General features: G+C 34.7%; 1 protein-coding gene across 1 annotated transcript in view; it reads left to right on the forward strand.

Annotated features, from left to right (window-relative positions):
- Ddx1 (DEAD-box helicase 1) overlaps nucleotides 1-23,033 on the forward strand; it is a 36,928-nt gene extending 13,895 nt beyond the window's left edge. The window contains exons 11-26 of the mRNA XM_076833157.2: nucleotides 1,153-1,229; nucleotides 1,330-1,444; nucleotides 2,175-2,313; nucleotides 7,400-7,460; nucleotides 11,135-11,233; nucleotides 13,971-14,060; nucleotides 14,545-14,733; nucleotides 15,585-15,636; nucleotides 17,201-17,347; nucleotides 18,786-18,877; nucleotides 20,499-20,571; nucleotides 20,685-20,757; nucleotides 20,842-20,884; nucleotides 21,557-21,652; nucleotides 21,949-22,069; nucleotides 22,700-23,033. Of these exons, the coding sequence (XP_076689272.2) occupies nucleotides 1,153-1,229; nucleotides 1,330-1,444; nucleotides 2,175-2,313; nucleotides 7,400-7,460; nucleotides 11,135-11,233; nucleotides 13,971-14,060; nucleotides 14,545-14,733; nucleotides 15,585-15,636; nucleotides 17,201-17,347; nucleotides 18,786-18,877; nucleotides 20,499-20,571; nucleotides 20,685-20,757; nucleotides 20,842-20,884; nucleotides 21,557-21,652; nucleotides 21,949-22,069; nucleotides 22,700-22,830 (1,598 nt within the window). The 3' untranslated portion in view covers nucleotides 22,831-23,033. The remainder of the gene's footprint in view (nucleotides 1-1,152; nucleotides 1,230-1,329; nucleotides 1,445-2,174; nucleotides 2,314-7,399; nucleotides 7,461-11,134; nucleotides 11,234-13,970; nucleotides 14,061-14,544; nucleotides 14,734-15,584; nucleotides 15,637-17,200; nucleotides 17,348-18,785; nucleotides 18,878-20,498; nucleotides 20,572-20,684; nucleotides 20,758-20,841; nucleotides 20,885-21,556; nucleotides 21,653-21,948; nucleotides 22,070-22,699) is intronic.
- The last annotated feature ends 748 nt before the right edge of the window (nucleotides 23,034-23,781 follow it).

The raw sequence follows: 23,781 nt of genomic DNA on the forward strand, positions 1-23,781 counted from the left end.
TCTAAGGATTCTCCATGCTGCTTTTTATATTGGCTGCACCAATTTGCAGTTCTACCCGCAATGTACAAGTGTGTCTTTTTCCCCACATCCTTGCCAACACTTGGTGTTTGTATTCATAATAGCTGCCATTCTTCAGATAATCTTATAAGAGCATTTTAGGTAGAGGAAGCAGACCTGAAGACCTTGAGGTGGAGTGTGCATGAGGGACCTAAGAATGAGGAGACCCATGTGTCTGAGCTTGCAGGAGGTGGTAGAATAGTGAGGGAGGCTATAATACAAACTTTGCTTTTTATTTTGAGTGAGAACTTTACTATGGTTTTAGGCATAGGAATGGCATCATCTTTCTTTAGTTTAATAGTGTTCTTGCTTCCGTGTTGAAAACAGACTGGGGGATGAGGAGTGGGTTGAGATCACCTAGGGAATGGGAGATAAAGAACAGAAGAGATCTGAGGCCTGGGTTCCTGTGGCTAGAAGTATGCATACTAAGGAGAATCCAGCAGAGAGTGAGGAGAGGAAAACCAGGAGGAGCAGAATCAGGGAGATGAGGGTCTTAGGGTCCAGGTGAAGAAAGTGTTTTAAGGAGGAGGGAGCAGTCAGGGTTGGGTCCAGTGCTGCTCAGGGGTCTTGTCTAGAAAGATAGGAGGAGTGAGAATTAACTGCTGGATTTGGCAAGTGGGGCACATCAATGCTCTTGACAGTTGTTTTAGATGAGCAAGAAAATAGGTGATGGAGTGGTTGAGCTGATTGGGAGTCAGATCAATAGAAAATGGAAGAAAAGGAAGTGAATATACTAAAAAAAAAAAAAAAATGGAAACCCGAAAGTTTTACTTCTAAAAAGAGAAGGAAAAAGGAAGATAAAGTAAAGTGGAAATGGGCTCGAGGGAGATCTGCTTGTGTTCTAATGTGGAGTATGTTTGTATGCTAAGGAATGTCTAGTGGCAATGGTCTGATGTGTAGGGGTAGGGAAGAGACAGTTTAGGAGTAAAGGAGAAAAGCGAAGAGGTAGGCCTGAGGCAGCACAATTTATCCAGGGGTTCCAGGGGGGAAGCATTAATGCAGACACATTTGTAGATTTGATGGTGTGAATATGTGGAAGTTCTTTTCTCATTGTTTCATTTTCTGTTTTTTTGTTTTTTAATTTTCTTTCTTAAGGGAAAGATCTTGGTCTGGCATTTGAAGTACCACCACATATGAAAAACCAAGCCCTCTTTCCTGCTTGTGTTTTGAAGGTAATTATTTAGGAAAATTTTGGTATAATTATAATGTGCTTGATAGTCATTATTTTGTATTAGGTTAATTTTTAAAATTTTGTCCTTTATTCAATGCTAGAATGCTGAACTAAAATTTAACTTTGGTGAAGAAGAATTTAAGTTTCCACCAAAAGATGGTTTTGTTGCTCTTTCCAAGGCACCGGATAGTTACGTTGTCAAATCACAGCACACAGGTATTGCATCTGCGCGGGTAAGATTTTCTAGATTGGGGCATTAGTGAAAACTCCAGTAAGTAGGGTTTCTCATAGTGAGTCACATATCCCTTTCTTTCTGTTTACTCTTTCTTTTCTATTTACTCTGTAAAATTCAATTTTAAAACCTAATTCATAAATCCTAGTTTCAGTTTAGGCATTTAGGGCATCTCAGTCATGGTGGTAAATGACAGCTAACATGTGTGGGTTGTGCATGGTAGAATGTTAAGTGCTTTACATGGGCTATTTGATCTTCACAACAACTCTATAATGTAGAAGTCTTTCCATTTTACGGACAAAGAGCCTGAGGAATAGGGACTTGAAGTAACTTGCCCAAGGTGCCAGGGCAAATAAGTAGTAGAACTAAATTCAAATCCAAACAAACTGGCTTCAAAGCTTATGCTTTTACCCATTGTATTATAATATGTTTTATTTATTTAAATTAAGAACATTCCCTAGCTAGTTTATCACAAAACAAATAAGTCATTTCACAGACACATCAATTACCATCATTGTAAGTAGGTTTAATTTAAAGAAGCCTTATTTCATTTTAGGACTTTTAGCCTTATCGTATCTTGTTTTACTTTCACCTATACTTTTTGATAATTATGATTAAAAATTTTGATGCTGGAATGCTCATCCTCATGTTTTACAAATAATGGTATTTTTAGGCATGATTTAAAAGTGTTCTAATACTTTTTATTCTCCTAAGGTAATGCGCAGGTGACACAAACAAAGTTTCTCCCCAATGCTCCAAAAGCTCTCATCGTTGAACCCTCTCGTGAATTAGCTGAACAAACTTTGAATAATGTCAAGCAGTTTAAGAAATATGTTGATAATCCTAAATTAAGGTAAATTTTCCTTTTATACTCAACTGCCTGTTATCTTTAGGTTTGAAGTGTTTTGGAAGAAGAGTAAAGTAGAATAAAAAGAGGTATATATACATAGTATACATGTGAGTATATAAGTATACTTTGACATACAGTAACATGTTTGCATATAAAACTTCATACATTTGGTAAGTAATGGGTTTGATTTTTTGTGGTTAATCAAACAATGTTAGAGTGAAAATTAACTTTTTTAAAGGGAGCATTTCATTCAGTGTTAGATTAATTTTATCTCTTCATCTGCATGGAAAGTTACTGCTCTGTTTCTAGCATTTTTTTGAATTTCTTTCCCATGGTGGTGACTCATTTCTGTTGGGCATTCAGACACAGAGCTCTTTCTGCCATTGGAAGAAGGCCATAAGCTAAGTGATCTCGTGGAATTTCTCGCTTAGTAGCAATCCCTTTACTCCTAAGAAAGGCATAGCATATAAGTAGACTACTCTCTATGTTAATTTAACACTTGCTTTTTGTTAATCTTAAGAAAGGCATAGCATATAAGTAGACTACTCTCTATGTTAATTTGACACTTGCTTTTTGTTAATTTTTCTTTTAATTAATTTTTTCTCGAAACAATCCACACCATAAAATTCACCATTTAAAAGTGTACAATTTAACAGTTTTTAGTACTTTCTCAGGATTGTACAACCAGAAGTCCAGAAACTGAATTTTTTGACATCACAAGGTTCTGACATTTTAATAGTGGATTTTTTTTTTTTTTTTTTAATGGGTGGAGGGCGTTACCAGATATTGAACTCAGGGGCACTTGGTCATTGAACCACATCCCCAGCCCTATTTTGTATTTTATTTAGAGACAGGGTCTCAATGAGTAGCTTAGTGCCTTGCCATTGCTGGGGCTGGCTTTGAACTTGAGATCCTCCTGCTCAGCCTCCTGAGCCGCTGGGATTTAATAGTGTACTTATTGGTGAGTTAAGCAAACTGATTGGGATAAATTACATCTGTAATAATAATTCCTAATTTTGGTTTAAGAATTATTACTCATTTGGGAAATATTCAGATATCTACTTTGTGTGAAGTCTTAGGCTAGGGACTAAGGATACAACTTAGTTCTCTGTGCTTTCAGAGAACTAAGTGTGGAGCTGTGGGGTAGTGTGGAGGGAAAACAAAAAGTGAGTTTGGTAAATGCTTGAGCGTGTGTGAGGGAAAGCCACCCGAGGAACACACGCACGGCCAGGGCGACTGCTCGGTATGAGACTCAAGAGCCCTCTTCCTGCGAGTATTTTTGTAAGACTATAAAATGCCAATTGACTTGATTTTATGCTGTTGTTATGTATAAGATATTATGCCTGTGAACAAAGGCTGGGAGGGAAGAAGAATAAAAACAATTCACTGGTGAAGTTGATAAACTTGTGGGTTACCCATTTGGTACTCAATACAAATGAACCTTTTCCTTCTTTTAAAACCCAGCAGAGGTCCTGATATTTCCAGGAAGTCCTCCTATTGTCCCAGCCCAGTCCTCTCTCCCTGCTCCTGTGTGACAGGCAATATCTGCCTCGCTTTCCTCCTATGTGCTGTCATGTGTCGATGTTCCTTGTTTTAAATGTAAAAAACTTTCCTGTTCCTCAGTTTTGCTCTCCTCAAGGCAGTGGTCCTTTTATATTCAACTCTGCAGTGCTATTCATAAAAGCATACATTGTTGTGTATGTGTGTATTTAACTTCTGTGAAGTTTATAAGATAAATATATCAGATTATGAAGGAGGACTTACGTATCGTGGGGCAGGAAATGATAGCTTTAGGATAATAGTTGAAAACAGGAACTTGGGGGCTCACATACAAATTTATTGGTTCCATCCCCTAGCAGTAATGAATCAGAATTTCTAATGACTAGGAATTAGAGCTTTTTTTTTTTTTTTTTTTTTTTTTTTTAAAAAGAAAAAAGTGCTTCCAGGTGATTTTTAGGTAGCCAGTCTGCTTTTGGGCATTGCTGGGTTTAGGAAGCATAATGGCTCTGGTGTGATGGTGTTTAACGAATGTTGCAAGATGGGTTAGAAATTATTTATTTTACAATGCTTTTTTTTAACTTTTATTTATTTATTTATTTATATGTGCTGCTGAGGATTGAACCCAGGGCCTCACATATGCTAGTCAAGTGCTCTACCACTGAGCTACAACCCCAGCCCTTGTTCTGCTTTATGGTAGATTTTGTGATCTATCTTGTTTAAAATAAAGGTGGGCATCCATAAAGCTGATTTAAAAAAAAAATTTCTTTTTAGTTGTAGATGGACACAATACTTTTATTTGTTTTTTGTGGTGCAGAGGATTGAACCCAGTGCCTCATGTGTGCTAAGCAAGCACTGTCCCCCTGAGCTATACCCCTAGCCCACATAAAGCTGATTAATTTTTAATTAGTCATATGATTATAAAACTCATTGCCGAAGCATTCGTTTTCTTAGTGTTTTCCAGTGTTTTAAAAATGAGTATTCAAAACAATAAAATTAATAAAAGAAGATATTTCTGATTGAAAGTTATATAGTTAGCTGGGCATGGTAGTACACCCCTGTAATAATACCAGCAACTTAGGAGGCTGAGGCAGGAGGATTACAAGTTCGAGGCCAGCCTAAGAATCTTAGTGGGGCCCTCAGCAAGGCACTGTCTCAAAATCACAAATGAAGCTGGGTGTGGTGGCACATGCCTGTAATCCAGTGGCTCCAGAGGCTGAGGCAGGAAGATCACAAGTTCGTAGCCAACCTCAGCTACTTAGGCCCTAAGCAGCTTAGTGAGACCCTGTCTGAAAATTAAAAAAAAAAAAAACCACAAAAAACGGTTGGAGGTGAGGCTCAGTGGTTAAGTCCTCTGGGTTTAATCCCTGGTACCAAATAAATAAATAAATTAGGTGCAGAATGTGCTTATTGGCCATTTGTATATTTTGAAGAAATATATGTTCAAATCTTGTCCATTTTTAAATTGGGTTGTCTTTATATTGTTGATTTGTAGGACTTTATATATTTTGATATTTTATTCAGTGGTAAAGAAAAAGAAACTTACGTGGCTGCCTCAGGAAGTAATTTTGTCTGCTCTTTATTAAATGATAATTTTTTTTTAACTAGCTATTTTGAGATATAGTTCACATTTATAATTCACCCTTTAAAATGTAAGTTTGTTTTTAGTTTTGACTGTATTCACAGACTTGACTGTAATCACTCCCCTGTAACTAATTTTAGGCCATTTTCATCATCCTCAAGAGACACTGTGTTCCCATTGGCAGTCAGTCCCATTTTCCCCTAACTCTCCCATCCCTAGACAATGACAAAGGCAGTTTTCTCTCTTTGTAGACTTGCCTGTTTTAGACATTTTGTATACATGGAATTGTCTGTTCTTTTGTGGCTGGCTTTTTTCACTTAGTATAATATCTCAGGGGTCATCCCTGTGGCAGCATGTATCAGTACGTCATTTTATTGCGGAAAATACTATCAAAGTATCTATTCCAAAGGTGTGGAAGATCCATACTTTGGTTTATCCATTCGTTAGTTGGTAGGCATTTGGACCGTTCTTGACTGTTGGGTTTGGGCTACTATGCTATAAGCATTCATGCACAAGTTTTTGTGTGGAAATGTTCTCATTTCCCCTGAATATATAGTCAGGAGTGGAATTGCTAGGTCATTTGGTTAGGAATCAGCATTCTAAAGTGGCTGTCCCACTTTTGTTCTAATAGCAATAAATGAGAGTTCTAGTTTCTCTACATCTTCAACAACATATGGGGTCTATGTTTTTGAGTGTATTTATCCTAGTGAGCAAAAATGTTGTCTTCCTTTGGTTTTTACTTGCTCTATCATTATAATTAATAATATTGCACATTATTCATGTGTTTATTGCCCATTTGAATATTTTGAGAGAAATATATTTTCAAATCTTGTCCATTTTTAAATTGGGTTGTCTTTATATTGTTTTGTTGTAGGAGTTCTTTATATAGTTTGGTATTTTATTCAGTATGTTAGATACATGATTTGCAACTATTGTCTCCCTTTCTGTGAGTTGTCATTTTCCTCTCTTTTTTTTTTTTTTTTTTTTTTAAAGAGAGAGGTGAGAGAGAGAGAGAGAGAGATAGTCAGAGAGAATTTTTTAAAAATATTTATTTTCCAGTTTTTGGCGGACACAACATCTTTGTTTGTATGTGGTGCTGAGGATCGAACCCGGGCCGCACGCATGCCAGGCGAGCGTGCTACCGCTTGAGCCACATCCCCAGCCCTCATTTTCCTCTCTTGATAGTATCCTTTAAAGTTATTAATTTTTCTGAAGTCTAATTTATTTTCTTTTTGTCACTGTTTTGGTGTTTATATGTAAGATAGTGTTTGTCTAAACCAAGGTCATGAAAATTTGCTCTTGTGTTTTCTATGAATCTTATAATTTTAGGTTCTACTTTTGATCTCTGATCCATTCTGAGATAATTTTTGTGTATGGTATGAAGGAGGGATTTATGTTTATTTAGTCTTTTGCATGTGCCCTTTTGTTGAAATGAGAAAAATTTAAACAGCACAAAAGAATATATATGTATTTTTTATTTTTATGTGGTACTGAGGATTGAACCCAGTGCCTCATACCTGCTAGGCAAGAGCTTTACCACTGAGCTACAACTGCAGCCTACAAAATACTATTTTATAAAAGTTAGTCTTCTTTCACTTCATGCTTGATCTGTAGTTATCCTTACTAGCGGCAGGCTTTTAAAATGGGTTTTTATCTCTTCTTTCAGAAACATTTTCCACATATAAGAAGTGCACATGTGTGTATATATACAAAAAGGTCATAGAAACCACGTTAGAGAAGCTTGAATCACTCCAATGTAGAAGGATATGGAGATGGGGACCAGTTTTTCTGTGTTCTGAGCTTTCACACATACTCATCAGTTGCTTTACTGTGCCTTAGCATTGTGTATGGCTACCAGAAAGGAAGTGCTTTGCTTCTGACCTTATCTGTACTTACTTTATAGTAGATTCTTTTTTTAATGACTATTCCCACCAAAAAGAAACAGGTACAAATCAGTGTAAAGTAGACTTTAATGTTCTTTCTACATTATCATTTTGATATTTATTTCAGGGAGCTTCTGATAATTGGAGGTGTTGCAGCACGGGATCAGCTCTCTGTTTTGGATAATGGGGTGAGTTGTGCATATGTATGTATAGAGAGAAAAAGGTCAATAGAAATCAGGTTACAGAAGCTTGAACCATCCTAATTTTTAAAAAGTAGCATTATGTGTTGTCATTTGGCAATATAGGGCAATTTTTTGTTTTCAGGAAAAATCAAATGAGGTTGGAATTAGTACAAGGTCATAAGAGTGTATTTGTTCAAAGACATCTTGCAGGTAGAAGTATACAGAGCAGTCAGTAGTCTCTTCTAAATCCTTCGTTCACAATCCACATACTTTTTTTTTTTTAATTTGCCCTTTGAACACCTGACAATTTCCATCTAACTTATTAATTAAGAGTCACTCTTTTTTGGGATAATGGGGAAAAAGAACTGGAGTTGAAGATAAAAATGCTAATAAGGTAGATTGCAGAGAAGAGTAGAAGGTTTTCCAGTGACCCTTGGGAAGGATAAATAATGTTAAGACAGTCTATAGTGGTTCCATTGAGGAGAGAAATGAGTTCATCTATGTGGAAGGCTGTGCTCAGGCATGTCATTTTGAAGTACAAAACTAAGATTGTGTGATGATCCCTAGTAGTATGGAAGAAGTTTGGAAAATTCTTAACTGCTGGTCAATTTTATGAAGGTTAGTATTTTATATATACACACACATATAATATTGAAACAACTTTTTTTCTTACTAATTTTCCTTTCCAAATATTTAATAATGTAACTTAAACCATCTGATACTATTTCATGACAGGTATGTTACCCTCCAATTCCACTGGTGCCCCTGTCAAACTAAATTTGATACTGAGTAGACTTAGATTTGACCTGGTATGGTATATTAAGAGCAAGGAAACATATTCTTATACTTATTAGTACTATTCTGAATAGTATTGCTTTGATATATTTTTATTTAGTGTTATATTTTACTTTAGAGGTTTGTAATACAGATTTAATAGGCTTATTCCTAGTTTTAATTTCTTTTAACCCAAACCTAATTTTTTCACAAGATAACTAAATTTCTCATCTCCTATTTTCTAGCTGCAGAACTTTGAGGGACTTAGATCTGCTTTAATTAGACTTATTTCGAAATTAGGTACTAACTGAAGCCAATAGCAAAGTAAAAGCAGAGTTATTCCCTGGCTTTCTTGGCAGAATTTGATTTTATTCTACTTCTTAGGGAATCTGATATGTTCTCCTTCTGCTCTTCTTCCATTGTACATTTTCTATATTATTTTTCCCCATCCCTCTTTTGGGTCCTATGTTGGGGTACAAGTCAGTTTTGGAGTTACAAAGTAGAATTATTTTAGTTTGTAACTTTTAAAGTTGATATATTGTGTACCATGTGCAGGTGAGGCCACATGGAGTGATTAGTGCTATTGTACAAGTCAAATATTTCTTTCAGACATTTTTTTTTAAACCTGTGGTTGTTTGTATCTGTTTCTGGTCCACTTTACCTGCTTAAATCAAGGAGGGTGGAAACTGAATGGTTCAGTCCTGTACTAAGGAGATGTTACGCACAGTGCCCGAATGCTGTTTTGTTCATTGCTAGGTACAGACCTCTCATTATGCTTGGCACATGGTAGGTTCTTAATACATTGAACAGATTTTATTTTCACATTTTCAGATAACATTCTCAAAGTTGAACTGGCTTCTCATTATCATTATAAATGAAATAATGGTTCATAAATATCCATTTCATTTTTCATGAGAATATAAGTTCCTCATACTAGATCGCTGAAGTCCCTTCAGGATGGTGCTCTGTTTATCAAGGGGTGAGATATCGAAGCAATGGGACTGGAGGAATAACTTGGTTAGGAGAAAGCTGTTTTTATTCTAGGTTGGAGAAAATCAAAAAGAATAGAAGTATTTATGATTTTTCATGTCTATCCATAAATAAGTTTTGAGTTGTCTAGTAAATTAAATGATTTTATGTGATAACCTTATTTGTTGGTTCACACAAGTAGATCCACATACACACTTAAAAATACCTAACTGTGGGGCTGGGGTTGTAGCTTAGTGGTAGTGTGCTTGCTTAGCATGTGTGAGGTACAGGCACTGGGTTTGATCCTCAGCACCACATAAAAATAAAAGTATCGTGTCCGTTTACAACTAAAAAAATTAAAAAAAAAAAACAAAACTAACCTTTATTGGCTGTTTTTTAGAAATGAGCCAGGCACTGTGCTAAGTGCCTAACATTTTCTTATTTAGTTCTCACAACAGCACTCTGAGATGGTACTCTTCCCCATTTTTACCTATCTGAAAGAGGGCTAATACCAAATATTAAGTAACATGTCCCAAAATGAACAATTCACAGATAGAGCTTCACTCTGAAGCCATGATCCTTATCACTGTCCCTTTGTATTTGACTCTAAGTCAAGTGTTGGAGAATGCAGAGTATTCTTTGTACTGTCCTGGAGGTTCCCTGTATTATTCTCTTTTGTGTATGTTTGGAAATCTTTATGATAAATTCAAACTGGCTGTCATTTGAATTTTGAACTTTAGGTTTGAATCCCAGCATGGGTACCTACTAGCTGTGAAATCTAAATGTGTCTGACTTAAGCATTCTAGACTTCAGTGTCCTTATTTAAAAATAGGAATAATAGCTGGGTGCAGTGATGCATGCCTATAATCCCAGTGACTGGGAGGCTAAGGCAGGAGGATTGTAAGTTCAAGGCCAGCCTCAATAATATAACAAAACTGTCTCAAAATAATATATAAAAAAGGCCAATGATGTAGCTCAGTTGTAGGACATTCCTATGCTCAATCTCCTGTGCCGCAAAAAATAAATGTTAATATTTAATAAATGTAAATTAATATTAATTCATTTTATGTAATGGTCACATGAAATGAAACTTGTAAGACATTAAATGTATAGTGCCTATTCATTAAACAAGTGAGAAATAGTAATTATTAGTGTTTTCTTGGACAGTCTGATTACCATTACTGTTAATTATATCCAAGTTTATGGAGCACTTGGCAAACTAAGCATCGAGTGCTTTATGTGTCTTCTCAATTATCACAACCATCTTGCAAAAACAGATGGTATTTGCCCCACTAAAAACTAAGAAAATTGAGGGGCTGGGGCTGGGGCTTAGTGTTAAAGTGCCTGCCTCGAATGTGTGAGGCACTGGATTTGATCCTCAGCACCACCTAAAAATAAATAAAGATACTGTGTGTTCATCTACAACTAAAAAAAAAAAAAAAATTAAAAAAAAATAAGAAAGTTGATACTAAAAGATACTGTAGAAGTTAAGGTCATATAGCTGAGTATGTTAGAACTGGGACTTGACTCCTGATTTTTTGTTTTGTTTTGTTTTAGTAGTGGTTTTGGTAGTACTAGGGATTGAATCCTGAGCCTTATGTATGCTAGGTAAGGACTCTCTCCCAGACCCTTGAATACTGGTTTCATTTCAGAATATATGTTAATTTATCTGATTTTTTTAATGCTTAGAAAATACAAATTTTATATATCAGGCTTTTATAGTTAAGGTTGTCCACAATCAGTTGACAAAATCTTCACGTTAATTTCCAAATATAATTTTATTATACAATGTTATCTATAGCTCCTTTTTTATAAATTGACTGTGACTACTTCAATATACATGTTTTTGTTGTAAGTAGACAATTATTGGTTGCCATTTTAAAGTTATTCTAATAGTTTTTCAGTTCTCATTAGGTGCTTCTTTTGCTATTTTGCAGGTTGATATTGTTGTAGGCACTCCAGGAAGACTAGATGATTTGGTGTCAACTGGAAAGCTGAACTTATCTCAAGTTAGATTCCTGGTCCTGGATGAAGCTGTATGTTGAAATATAGTCATGCTTTCGAAAGAACTTTGCTTATGCTTTTTTTAGATAAAATATGTAAAGTGAAAAAATATAATTCAGTCATGAGCTCACTAACTAGAGACAATACTAATTGTTAACAGTTTGGCCTATTTTCATCCACTCTTTATATTGATATAAGTACAGTTGATACCTTCAACACTCTAGCATATAGGCACAGGCAACTTTCTTGTTAGGATGCCTAAAGCTTAGGAAATAATGCCAAGAGTTAATAAGTAGGATGGCATATTAAAAAGCTTCCACACAGCAAAGAAAACAAATAGTTATATGAGGAGAAAGATACAGAATGGGAGATAATCTTTGCTAGCTACTTTGCTGACAGATTATTAATGTCTAGAATATGTAAAGAACTCAAAAACCTTTACACCAAGAAATCAAATAACTCAATTAGTAAATAGAATAGACACGTCTCAAAAGAAGAAATACAAATGGCTTGCAAATATATGAAAAAATGTTCAACATCATTAGCAGTTAGGGAAATGCAAATCAAAACTACACTGAGATTTTATCTCACACCATTCAGCATGGTAGTCATCTAGAATACAAGCAATAATAAATGCTGGAGAGATTGTGGGGAAAAAGGAACACTTTTATATGATATTGGCCCAATTATATTTTTATATTGAGTGTGTGTACGATAAGTAACAATAATCCCATCATTATGTACAACTGTAATGTACCAATAAAGTGGGAATGTAAATTTGTATAACCACTTATGCAAGTCAATATGGAAGCTCCTCAAAAGACTAGTCATGAAACCACCTTGCAACCCAGCTATACCACTCCGTGGTATTTATCCTAAAGAGTTAGAGTGAACATACTACAGTGAAATATGCATACCCATGTTTATAGCAGCACAATTCATAATAGCCAAACCATGGAACCCACCTAGGTGTCCATTAACAGATGAATGCATAAATGAAATAGTATATAAACACAATGGAGTTTTATTCAGACATAAAGAAGAATGAAAGTGTGTTATTTGCAGGAAAATGGATAGAACTAGAGACCATTATGATAAGGGAAATAAACTAAATTCAGGAAGTCAAGGGTTGTATGTTTTCTCTCATATATGGAAGCTAGAGAGGTAAAAGAAAAAGGAAGGTAGGGGTGGATCTCATGAAAATCAAAGGGAGATCAATAGAGGAAAGAGACCAAGGGGTGGGAAGTGGGGAGGAAAGGGGGAAGTGTTGGGGAACGATATTGGCCCAATTATATTTTTATATTGGGTGCATGTATGATAAGTAACAATAATTCCATCATTATGTACAACTGTAATGTACCAATAAAATAATGTAGAAAAAGAAAATTCAGAATATTCTATTAGAAAAAAATACAGTTGACGTTTCATATCTGTACATCCTGTGTCCATTAATTCAACTAATTTTGTGTGGAAAATATTTGAAAATACTGAATAGGTATAGACTTTTTTCTTGACAATGTTCCTAAGTAGTATGGTATAATAACTATGTACATGGCGTTTACATTACGTTTGTTGTAAGTAATCTAGAAATGTTTAAAGTACAGGGAGAATTGCATAGGTTCTATGCAAATGCTATGCCATTTTATATAAGGGACTAGCATATCCATGAATTTTGTTATCTGATGAGGGTCCTAGCCAAACACCTGTGGATACTGAGTGATGACTGTATTATTTTCAATAGTTGAAATCAAAATTTAAGGAATTTGGGAAAATTTTTTTAATTGTATGAATATTTCATGTCATACTTCATGTCATTATTTGTAAAAAAAAATTTGAAGGCTGTGTAATGATCTATTATGAAAATACTTCATGGGGCTGAGATTGTGGTAAAGCGCTCACCTAGCACACATGAGGCTCTGGTTTTGATCCTCAGCACCACATAAAAATAAGATAAAGGTCATTGTGTACACCTACAACTAAAATAAATATTTTTAAAAAATACTTCATGGTTTATTAAACCACTTTCATTACTAATTATGTAGGTAGATTTATTATTTACTTCAACTATTTCTTTGTCATAGTTACAAAATGTGGACCATCTGGAAGAACATAAATGTATTTGAGGCTTTTGAGGCATTCTTCCAAATTATTTTTAGGATAGATTGAACTAGTTTTCTAACACTGGGGCTTTGCTTTTTATTTTTATTTTTGCAGTGCTGGAAATTGAACTCAGTGCCCTGAGTGTGCCAGGCAAGTGCTCCTACCACTAAGTGATACCCCTAGCCCTGGCTTTTTTATTTTTTATATAAAAGTCATAGTCTTAAGGACATGTGTTAGAAGGTATTAACTCTTGTAGTCATTCTAAAACACTAGACTATGGTTTTGGATTGTTTATTGTAGATTTTCATGTGTAAGTAACGAAGAACTTGAAGTTGAATGTTTGAATTGTCTGTAAATATCCAATAAAGATAAGCCAGGTACAACGATGCATGCCTGTCATTCTAGAGACTCAAGAGGCTAAGGCAGAAGGACTTCACATTTGAAGCCAGCCTCAGCAACTTAGAACTTGTGACAGAATATATAGTGCTGGGGGTGTAGCTCAGTGGTAGAGCACCCCTGGATTCAATTGCCAGTACTGCAGACAATAAAAACAATCACTTGAAAAATAAAGGGATATGTATGTATATGGTTTTATTACCTTTAAATTTGATTTAGAAAAGAAAGGTTTCACTGTGGATTAAAACTTGTTTTTCTTTGCTTGTCCTGCAGGATGGACTTCTTTCTCAAGGTTATTCTGATTTTATAAATAGAATGCACAGTCAGATTCCTCAGATTACCTCAGATGGAAAAAGACTTCAGGTATGAAATGACTAATACAGTTTTTAAATACATGTAGTCAACTGTTAATATTAAATGTTGTTTTAATATTTTCTGATTAACTATTTATAAAACATTTTCTGTTATTGGACTAAATAGTATACACAAAGGTAACAGTCTTAAAAGCTGCTTTTAGAAAGCTGAGGAAATTTCTTAGATGTTACAGAAGATTACAAGTTCAAGAAACCTTACAGAGCATTTTGGGTTTATTTTCCAGATTATTAGTACTGTGTCTTGTTTTAAGGAGAAATAACTTTAGCTATTGAAAAACAGTTGCCTCCTTAGAAATTATTTCAGAAAATATTGCTCTTATTTTTCTCATCCTGTTCCCTTTAGAAGCATTTGAGAGGGAGAGGCTCTTGGGGGAGTAGGATAAATAGTAACCTGTGATTCTTGATTTTTAAAAACTTTTTATCTTACTTAGTTTTTCTAAGTCCTTGAGGAATTTGTATTTTCTTATTCTTAGGTGATTGTTTGCTCTGCTACTTTGCATTCTTTTGATGTAAAGAAACTCTCTGAGAAAATAATGCATTTTCCCACATGGGTTGATTTAAAAGGAGAAGATTCTGTTCCAGATACTGTACACCATGTTGTTGTCCCAGTGAATCCCAAAACTGACAGACTCTGGGAAAGGCTAGGAAAAAACCACATTAGAGTAAGTACTTTATAATATTAGTATTTGTATAGAATAAAGCAACTCATAAATTAGTTAGCCTTGGACTCTTTAGTGCTGCTTAAGCCAATCAGATTTTGTACCAAAGAAAAGAGAAGTCCAAGACATTAAGTGTAAAGCTTAGGCCTTTGAAAAGGCACTAAATAAATGATAAAGTAATAAATGTCATCCTTTATATTTCTCTGTATATAAAATTACTTTTGTGGGCTGGGATTGTGGCTCAGCGGTAGAGCGCTCGCATAGCACGGGCGGGACCCGGGTTCGATCCTAAGCACCACATAAAAAATAAAGGCATTGTGTTGTGTCCATCTACACCTAAAAAATAAAAAAAATAAAAGAGGTAAGACCTTGGTCTTTCCTTTTAAAAAAATTACTTTTGTGATCCACTTCTTTAATAAAATTTTTATAAAAAAGATCACATACCTAATTTTATCAGTTATATGTAATGACTTCCATTTTTGTAAAATTTTAATAGGACCTTCATTATGTCCTCTTGTGTGATTTCCTAAAAATCAATTTCATGTGCCTATCTTTTCATTTTCTCTACTGTTATTGTGTTTATCTTGATATAACAAGGACATACTTATTACAAGTGCACAAGAATCTGAAAAACACATTTGCATTTTTATTCTTACATTTAAAATTGATTGGCTTAGACCTATAGTTAATGAAGTGTTTTCTGAATCTGAAGAATAATTTTGCCTACACAGTATAGAGATGTATGTATGTCTGAGATACAATCTAAAGACAAATACGGTTCAGTTCTCCCTTTAAAAAAAACAAACCTGTTCTAAATATTTCCCATCTCTGTTTTTATTCCTTGCTTTTGATAGACTGATGATGTACATGCAAAAGATAATACAAGACCTGGTGCTAACAGTCCAGGTAAGTTGAAAGAATCAATAAAATGTGATAAAAGATTTTAAAAATGAATTGGTTTGCTATCAAATTGATATCCTGTCTATTCTTGTGAAGGATGTGAGGTTACCTACAAAATTAGAACAGGATGTTTAAAAATTAAAGCAACAATATTAATAAAGAAATGGGAAAAAAGCTAATACTAGTCAACTTAGAGAAATATTAATCACTGAATGTGGCTATTAGTCTCCTGGCATCTAAGTCACACATATTTGGATTATAGGATTCCCACCCATCTTAGAAAACCAGCAGAGTTCTCTGGAGATAGATTTTATATTGACCCAGAAGTTGCAGAAGAAATATCATATCTGGGATACTGGGTAATAAAGATATCTTTAGCTACAACTATGATAGAAGAATGATCTAATTTTGATTATTTATTAATTGATTTATTTTTTATGGTAAAGTATACATTATATAAAATTTACGATTTTAACTATTTTGGGTGCATGGTTCAGTGACATTAAGCACATTTATATTGTACAGCCATCACCACCATCCATCTTGAGAACTTTTCCATATTCCCAAAGTGAAACTCTGTACCCTTTAAATATTATCAGTTTCTAAAAAGCCTAACATTAAATCTCAACTTGATGCAGAGCTGAGACACTTAGTTTTTCATATAATATTTCAAAAATTTATGAAAGCACATCAGGGTATATGGATGGTACTGAAACCTTAAAGAACATCTCAAACCCATGCATACCTGACATTAAGTGTCTGTAGTGGATCATGGCCAGGCATCAGACTGCATTGACTTCTAACTTGAGTTCACTTCTAGATTTGCAACATGTAAAGGTGAATTATCTGAAATTGTGATTAAAGAGAGTTACTCTGAGCTCAGTTTTATGTACAACTCCAAATTTGCATGATATATGCCCAGTTATTCCTGCCTGTTTGAGAGGACCAGTGATACCACTAATATAGCATGATATCATTCTATTATTTGGGAATACATTTTATAAAATTCCAATTTTTACTCTTTCCTGTATTTTCCTTGTAAAAATTTTGCAAAGTTTATACTACAATTAGAGATGACCAGTGAGGCCATTTAATTAAAATCTTGTATTAGACAGTTGAGGAGTAAAAACTATGTAGCACAACTTCACACTGAAAAAGAAATTTGGAAAATGGTATCTAAGAAATTAGTAACTATGTTTGATGTTATGGTTTTTATTACAAAGAGTGAATATGAACTTCGTGTTATTAAGGTTGGTTTAGAAAACATATTCATCATCTTTAAGAAGGGTTAAAATAATTGAATAAACATTTATGAAGCATTTAGAGAAGTTAATGCAGGGCATATTATGACTAGTTCTCCATGGAAGGTAGGAACAAAGTTGTGGTGTGAGCATATATTTCTGTAAATGTGTGAGTGTATGTGTGTGGTGTACGTTTGTTTCCTCATAAAAGGTATGATTAGGGCTGTTTGTGTACCCTACAAAGTATCATTAAAAGTATTAAACAAAAATAAATGAATGGATGGATTTACTATTTCACTTCTAATATTTTTGTTGTGATGATATTCAAGAGATGTGGTCTGAAGCTATTAAAATCCTGAAGGGGGAGTATGCTGTCCGAGCAATCAAGGAACACAAGATGGATCAAGCAATTATCTTCTGTAGAACCAAAATTGACTGTGATAATTTGGAGCAGTATTTTATGCAACAAGGAGGAGGTAATATTTCCTCACTTGAAATAACTTGTGTTTATTTCCTCATTTAATAGCTTAGTAGTTTCGATCATGCAATCTAGAACACATGCACAGAACTTAGAACAGTGATGGTACATTTTATCTGTGTTTTTCCAGGACTTTTCCCTATAATAAGTCCTAGGAAGAACAATCAGAGAATTTTCCAAATGGGTACCTCTTCTTTATAAGGAACTTGAATCACCTAAGGCCCTTGTATCAAGAGGAGTATACAGTGACTGATTATTATTAAAATTTGAAGTGTAATCACTAAAATAATAAAGTGTATATCTTCTAAACTGGGAAAAGGTGAATGTGCATAAAACCTTCCAAGCAAGACTAAGAAAGGAAAAGGAGAAATATGAAAAAAAGGATGACTAGAAATTACAGAGTAAGATCAATCGTGGAAAAAATGTAAATACATGAGTAAAAACTCTATCGGTGGACTAAAATATTTTGCTAAAAAGAATAGAATATTAAATTGGATGAAACTTGGTTGTATGCTGTTTAACACTTAATTTTGGCAAGGAATGGGAGCAACTGAAGTACTCTTACATTGTTTGTGAGAATATTAATGGTATAACCACATTTGAAAAAGTCCTTCAGTCTTTTGTAAAATTAAACATTGCTATCTTATGATCTAGCAATTTACTTCTAAGCATTTACCCAAGACAGGTGGAAATACATATTAATAAACTATGTATAAGAATGGTTTTAGCAGTTTTAATCGTCTGAAACTGAAAACACACTAAAAGCAATTAAAATGGAATGCAGTACTAGTAGACACAGTATGATTGGATTTCAGAATCATGATTAATGAAGGAATTCTTACATAAGAGTATTTATAAATCAACTTATGTGAAATTTGGGAATAGTCAAAATGAATCCATTGTGAAAGAAAAATTAGAGCAATGGTTGCCCACAGGAGGGTGGGAGCAGAGGTTGAGAATGAACATGAGAAGCATGGTGTTGATATTTTCTATCTTGCTGAGAATCTGTTAAAGGTAAGACTTGGATATTTCTTTGTGTGAGTTTTACCTCAAAAGGAAAAAACTAAAGTGAATACTAAAGTAGTTAATGTACCCATACTGAACTGTGTACTTAGTCTAATTTACATTGAAATGTGTCAGAAATGTAAAGATGAGTTGATGAAAGGTTAGAAGCCGGACAGATATGTCTATTTCTCCTGCAGATTGGGAAGGGTAGCTTAAAATGTTCTTAAAAGCAAATCAATTTTAATGCTTCATGGAGTTTAAATTTAATGGCATTTTGCCTGTGACAGAAATTGTGTTATTCGTGGTTTATGGCAAGTTGGGGTGTAGATTTTCATAGAATTACATGGTAATATCGAAGTCTGAATTTTATTGATTTGTCAACATAGTCTTAGGCTATATTTTCCAAGGTCAAATGGTATGTTTTTCACCAGGACCTGATAAAAAAGGACACCAGTTCTCATGTGTTTGTCTTCATGGTGATAGAAAGCCTCATGAGAGAAAGCAAAACCTGGAACGATTTAAGGTAATTCATGTTTAGTGGTTATCTATATTTTCTTAATATTTAAGAGGGGTCTGATTCTAGATTTAATCAGTGCCAGTTAATATTATTAAAGCAGTTCTTGTCTGATGTATCTTTATCATGATGATTAGTCATCTTTGACACACATCTGATAAATTTCATGTTCTCTGCCAGCATAATACTACTGTAATAAGAATTTTCAATTTAAGAAAGTTTTAATTAAATTCTTCCAGGAAGATATGTTTAGAAGTATCATTGGGTAAGTGATGAGCCTGTTTTAAAAATGTTAGTAATAATACTTGTAGAGAACATAATTTGTAGATTAGTTGAAGTATTACAGTATAGTTTTATAGAATTAAATATATTTGTTTTGGTATTGTTTAGGGTTTTCAGTTGTGCTTATAGCATGCAAATGGGCAACAGAGCTCTTGTGGCAGGGCTCTAGCCATTAGAATTGAAAAATCAGTAATTACTGCTTACAAGCATTCTTCATTTACCAGTGTGTTATCCCTGTGTACAGTAATTACTTTCCTGTAGTGAGAAAAGGTGAAAGCACTGGGCCTAGGAGTGTTGGGTTTTATTTCCATGCCCAGCATGATTAGACGTGGGTGTTAAAACCTGTTGCCTGGCCTCATTTCAGCATGTGTGCCACCCTTGTCCCTCCTAGGGATTGTGCTAGACCAAGTATCGGTACGCTCCACTCTTCTTCCCTTCTCTAAATCTCTTCTTTTTGTTTTCCTTTGGTACCAGGGATTGCTTACCCACTGAGGCACATCCTCAGTCCTTTTTATTTTTTATTTTGAGATGGGTTCTCACTAAGTTGCTTAGGGCCTTGTTATGTTACTGAAGCTGGCTTTGAACCTGTGATCCTTCTGCCCCAGTCTCCTGAGCTGCTGGGATTAAAGGTGTGCACCACCATGCCTGGCTTCCCTCTCTAAATCTCTTGATTTTGCCAGGCATAAGTGACATTCAGCAGATAATTTGTATTTTGTTGGTGAGTTCTGGGGGCCCACTCCCTATTTTCTTCTCTGTAGGATTTCATCTCCTATCACAAAAAGTTAAACTTTAAGATAATATATATAGTAGTCTGGATTTATTTTATTTTTTTATTGGTGCATTATAATTATATATAGTAGTGTGATTCATTGTTACATATTTGAACATGCACATGCTATTACCATAATTTGTTTAGTTAGTATCATTCCTCAGTATTTTCCTTTTCCCTCCCCTTCTTTCTGGATGGATCAATTGAGTTTTTTGTACTGGGGACTGAACCCAGGAGCACTGTTATTTTTGAGATGGGGTCTCACTGAGTTGCTTAGGGCCTCACTACATTGCTGAGTCTGGCCTCAAATTTGCCATTGTCCTCCCTCAGCCTCCTCAGTTGCTGGGATTATAGGCATGTACCACCATGCCCAGCTAGATTTATAATACAGAAGTAAAGACAAATCTTATGTATGTACATTTTACAAAAAACTGCAAGACTTGCTCCAGTACGTTACGAGTATCTGAACCTCTATTCCCTAACATGTAGTTAGTAGAGGTCTTATTTAATGGATAGTATTTGCTTTTATCTTTTAGTGTATTTATTTACAGATTATTTTTTTCTCTCTATTCTCTTTAGAAAGGAGACGTGAGATTCTTGATTTGCACAGATGTAGCTGCTAGAGGAATTGATATCCATGGTGTTCCTTATGGTAAAAAGAAACTTTATGCCTACAGTTTAAATTTTATGAAATCTAAAGTTATTTAATATTTTGGAAAAATTTTAAAATTAATGGCAATTGGTAATAATTATTCTTATTTGTAGTTATAAATGTCACCCTGCCTGATGAAAAGCAAAACTATGTACACCGAATTGGCAGAGTAGGCAGAGCTGAAAGGTACTGCTATAATCCCCAAGCCCCCCCTTTTAAGTGCCTATGCTTTAGGAATAAAGTCTAAAAAACGCTTTAAAAATCTTTCAGGATGGGTCTGGCCATTTCCCTGGTGGCAACAGAAAAAGAAAAGGTAATCTCTTCAGTGCTCTGTTATCCTCATGTGTGAGTTGTGATTTCAGATGTTGGAAATAAAAGCAGTTTGGGTTTCTATTTAGAATGGATTTAGTTTGCAAATGGAATATAAATGAACTTTTTATGGCATCTTTATATTCACTGAATAGACAAATAATAAGATGAGAGTTAGATAAGAAAAATGCAAAATATGATTTTCCCTAGTAGCCTTAATGTAATTATTTTAACCAAAAAGTATGTAAACACTCTGGCATGGTGCCATAGAACACTTTGGGAAATTATGTAACTTTGTTTTGATATAATTTCAAATTTATAGAAAAGTTGTAATTATAAGGTACTCCCATGTACATCTCCTGCTCAAATTCACTAGTTGTACATTAGCTTTATTGTTTTCTTTGAGAAAATATACCTTTTTTTGATAATAATCTTGATACAGCATTCTCTAGTATTTTTTCACCCTTGTTTTATCTGAGAATTTAACTACATTCATTTAGGAAAATTTTTTTCTCAAAAGACTCAGGTATATTTAATTAATGGATTGCACTAGTAATTGGATGGCAGACAATCTATTTTTCTAGTGCCATAAGAAAATTTTCAAAAAAAGGTTTAGAGTAAAATATTTAGCATGTTTCTATGTCTGTATATATTCATGTTTTTTTCTTTATTGTAGGTTTGGTACCATGTATGTAGCAATCGTGGAAAAGGGTGTTACAATACGAGACTCAAGGAAGATGGTGGCTGTACCATTTGGTACAATGAGATGCAGGTGAGGTTTTGGACGATACTCACAGAAAGCTTACTAAAGTTGGTAAAATAGACTACATTTATCCAGAAAAGCTGTAGCTCAGCTTTTATTTGTCAGTTATGAGGAAGAGTAGTGAGAGGTTGGTTGTGTTGGTAGTAGTTGGTAAATCATAATTATGAGCCCATCTCTTCAGAAGTCTAATTTCCGTTGATAGCAAGCATTTTAGCTTTCCCAGTTTTATTTAATGCTGTTAAAATTTAAGTCTGTAAGAGTAAAGTTTCTATTTGGAAATATTTTAATTTTCTCTTCCTTCTTAGCTTCTCTCTGAGATAGAAGAACACCTGAACTGCACCATTTCTCAGGTTGAGCCGGATATCAAGGTTCCAGTGGATGAATTTGATGGAAAAGTTACCTATGGTCAAAAGAGGGCTGCTGGTGGTAAGCTTTGAATTACTCTAAAGTCTTTTCTAATGTGGGTGATCCCTTTTTGAACTTCAGTTTATGAAGAGAATAATTTCAGCTCATTATGTTAAGAGTAGGTTATCAGCATATTAATCATTCCCTCCTTAGCACTTTGTCTACACTTGTCTTGCAGCATTTTTCTATTGTGTGGGCTATATGTGAATGGGGAACAGCAGCTCTAGCTATTTCTTTTACAGTGTTAATGTCATAAAAATACTTGAACTTTTTATGGAATTAATAGGAAACAACAGTATAATATGTGATTTTGCACAAAGAAACAGATGCCTTTAACTTAAGTAGTTTTACTATTCTCTTTGCATGGAATGCCCTTCACTAGCTTGTAGCTAAAAACTTGAGTCAGGCTAACCAAGTGGTTTGTAAACCAAGGGAGTGGAGGCCAAGGGTATCCGGTGGCTGTTAGTGAGGCCTAATCCTTTATTTATATCAAAATAATTGATTTGACATTTTAAAACCTGAATGTTCTGGAGTTAACATGCCAAGTAATACATTTTTAGTGATAGAAGCAATAGAATTGAGCCAAAGTATTGCCAACAAGTCTTTCAAGCATGCGTTTACATTGCTTTCTGATTTCTGTGTGTGATGCAGGTGGAAACTATAAAGGCCATGTGGATATTTTGGCACCTACCGTTCAAGAGTTGGCTGCCCTTGAAAAGGAGGCACAGACATCTTTCCTGCATCTTGGCTACCTTCCTAACCAGCTGTTCAGAACCTTCTGATTTTCATGTGCACTGAATAAGATTTGAATACTAAGTCAGTAGTCTTAAAACTCTAAAACAGTTGTACTGCTTCCAAGTAGCAGTATATATAGTAACTTAAGCTATTAATGCTAACTCTTGCATGTCAAGAAACATTAGTCTTAGGAATTCTTCATAAAATGGCAATCTAATGACAATAAATTTGACCACTATATTTTCATGAAGGTTTGCATCTTATTTTAAAGTTATATTGATTCCCTCCCCCCTTTTAAAGTATGCTGCAGGCTTATGCATTAAGTTTATGGTTATGTGAATTTGGCCAAATATCATATGAAACTACTAGCAGATGTCCTAAGAATAAGGTCTTTCACTGGGAGTGGTCCTGATGGAGATGATCTTCAGATGGTTAAGGCTGTCTGGGTGCAAGTTCAGCGGGAGGAGAGTTGTGATGTGAAAGAAAATGGGGTGATACCAAGGTGGAAGGAGGACAGCCCAGTTAGTTTGGAAACCTGGAGGATCCTGGGGGTTAGAAGAAGTTCGGTGTCTGTGAAGATGTATCTGAAGGATTACCTTCCTTTTAAGAACCTTTTTTCCAGATGATATGTACCCCGGAAAAGAAAACTAATATACTAAGCCTCTACTATGTCTTAAAATTAATCTCAGTTTTTTGGAATTACTTCCTTAAACTTTGTTTCTTGCCTAAAATGCCATAGGGAAAGAAATTTAAATACATACATTTGAATTGTTCTTTTGTGCTGAGTGTGTATTATCACTGGGGATTGCGCTCCCAGCCTGCTAGGCAAGCACTCTCACTGAGCTATATTCCTAGTCTTAGTTTATAAAGGGGTTTTGGGGTTTTGGGGAGGCTACTACTCTTGCCTTACTGTTTTCTCAAGAACACAGGCTGTTGTAATTTCTCATATGATGTTTTTCGAATCTTTTAGTACTGAATTATTTTTTCACTCAAGCAAA

Source organism: Callospermophilus lateralis, chromosome 14, assembly GCF_048772815.1.
Source record: "Callospermophilus lateralis isolate mCalLat2 chromosome 14, mCalLat2.hap1, whole genome shotgun sequence".
In the NCBI taxonomy this organism is placed as follows: domain Eukaryota; kingdom Metazoa; phylum Chordata; class Mammalia; order Rodentia; family Sciuridae; genus Callospermophilus; species Callospermophilus lateralis.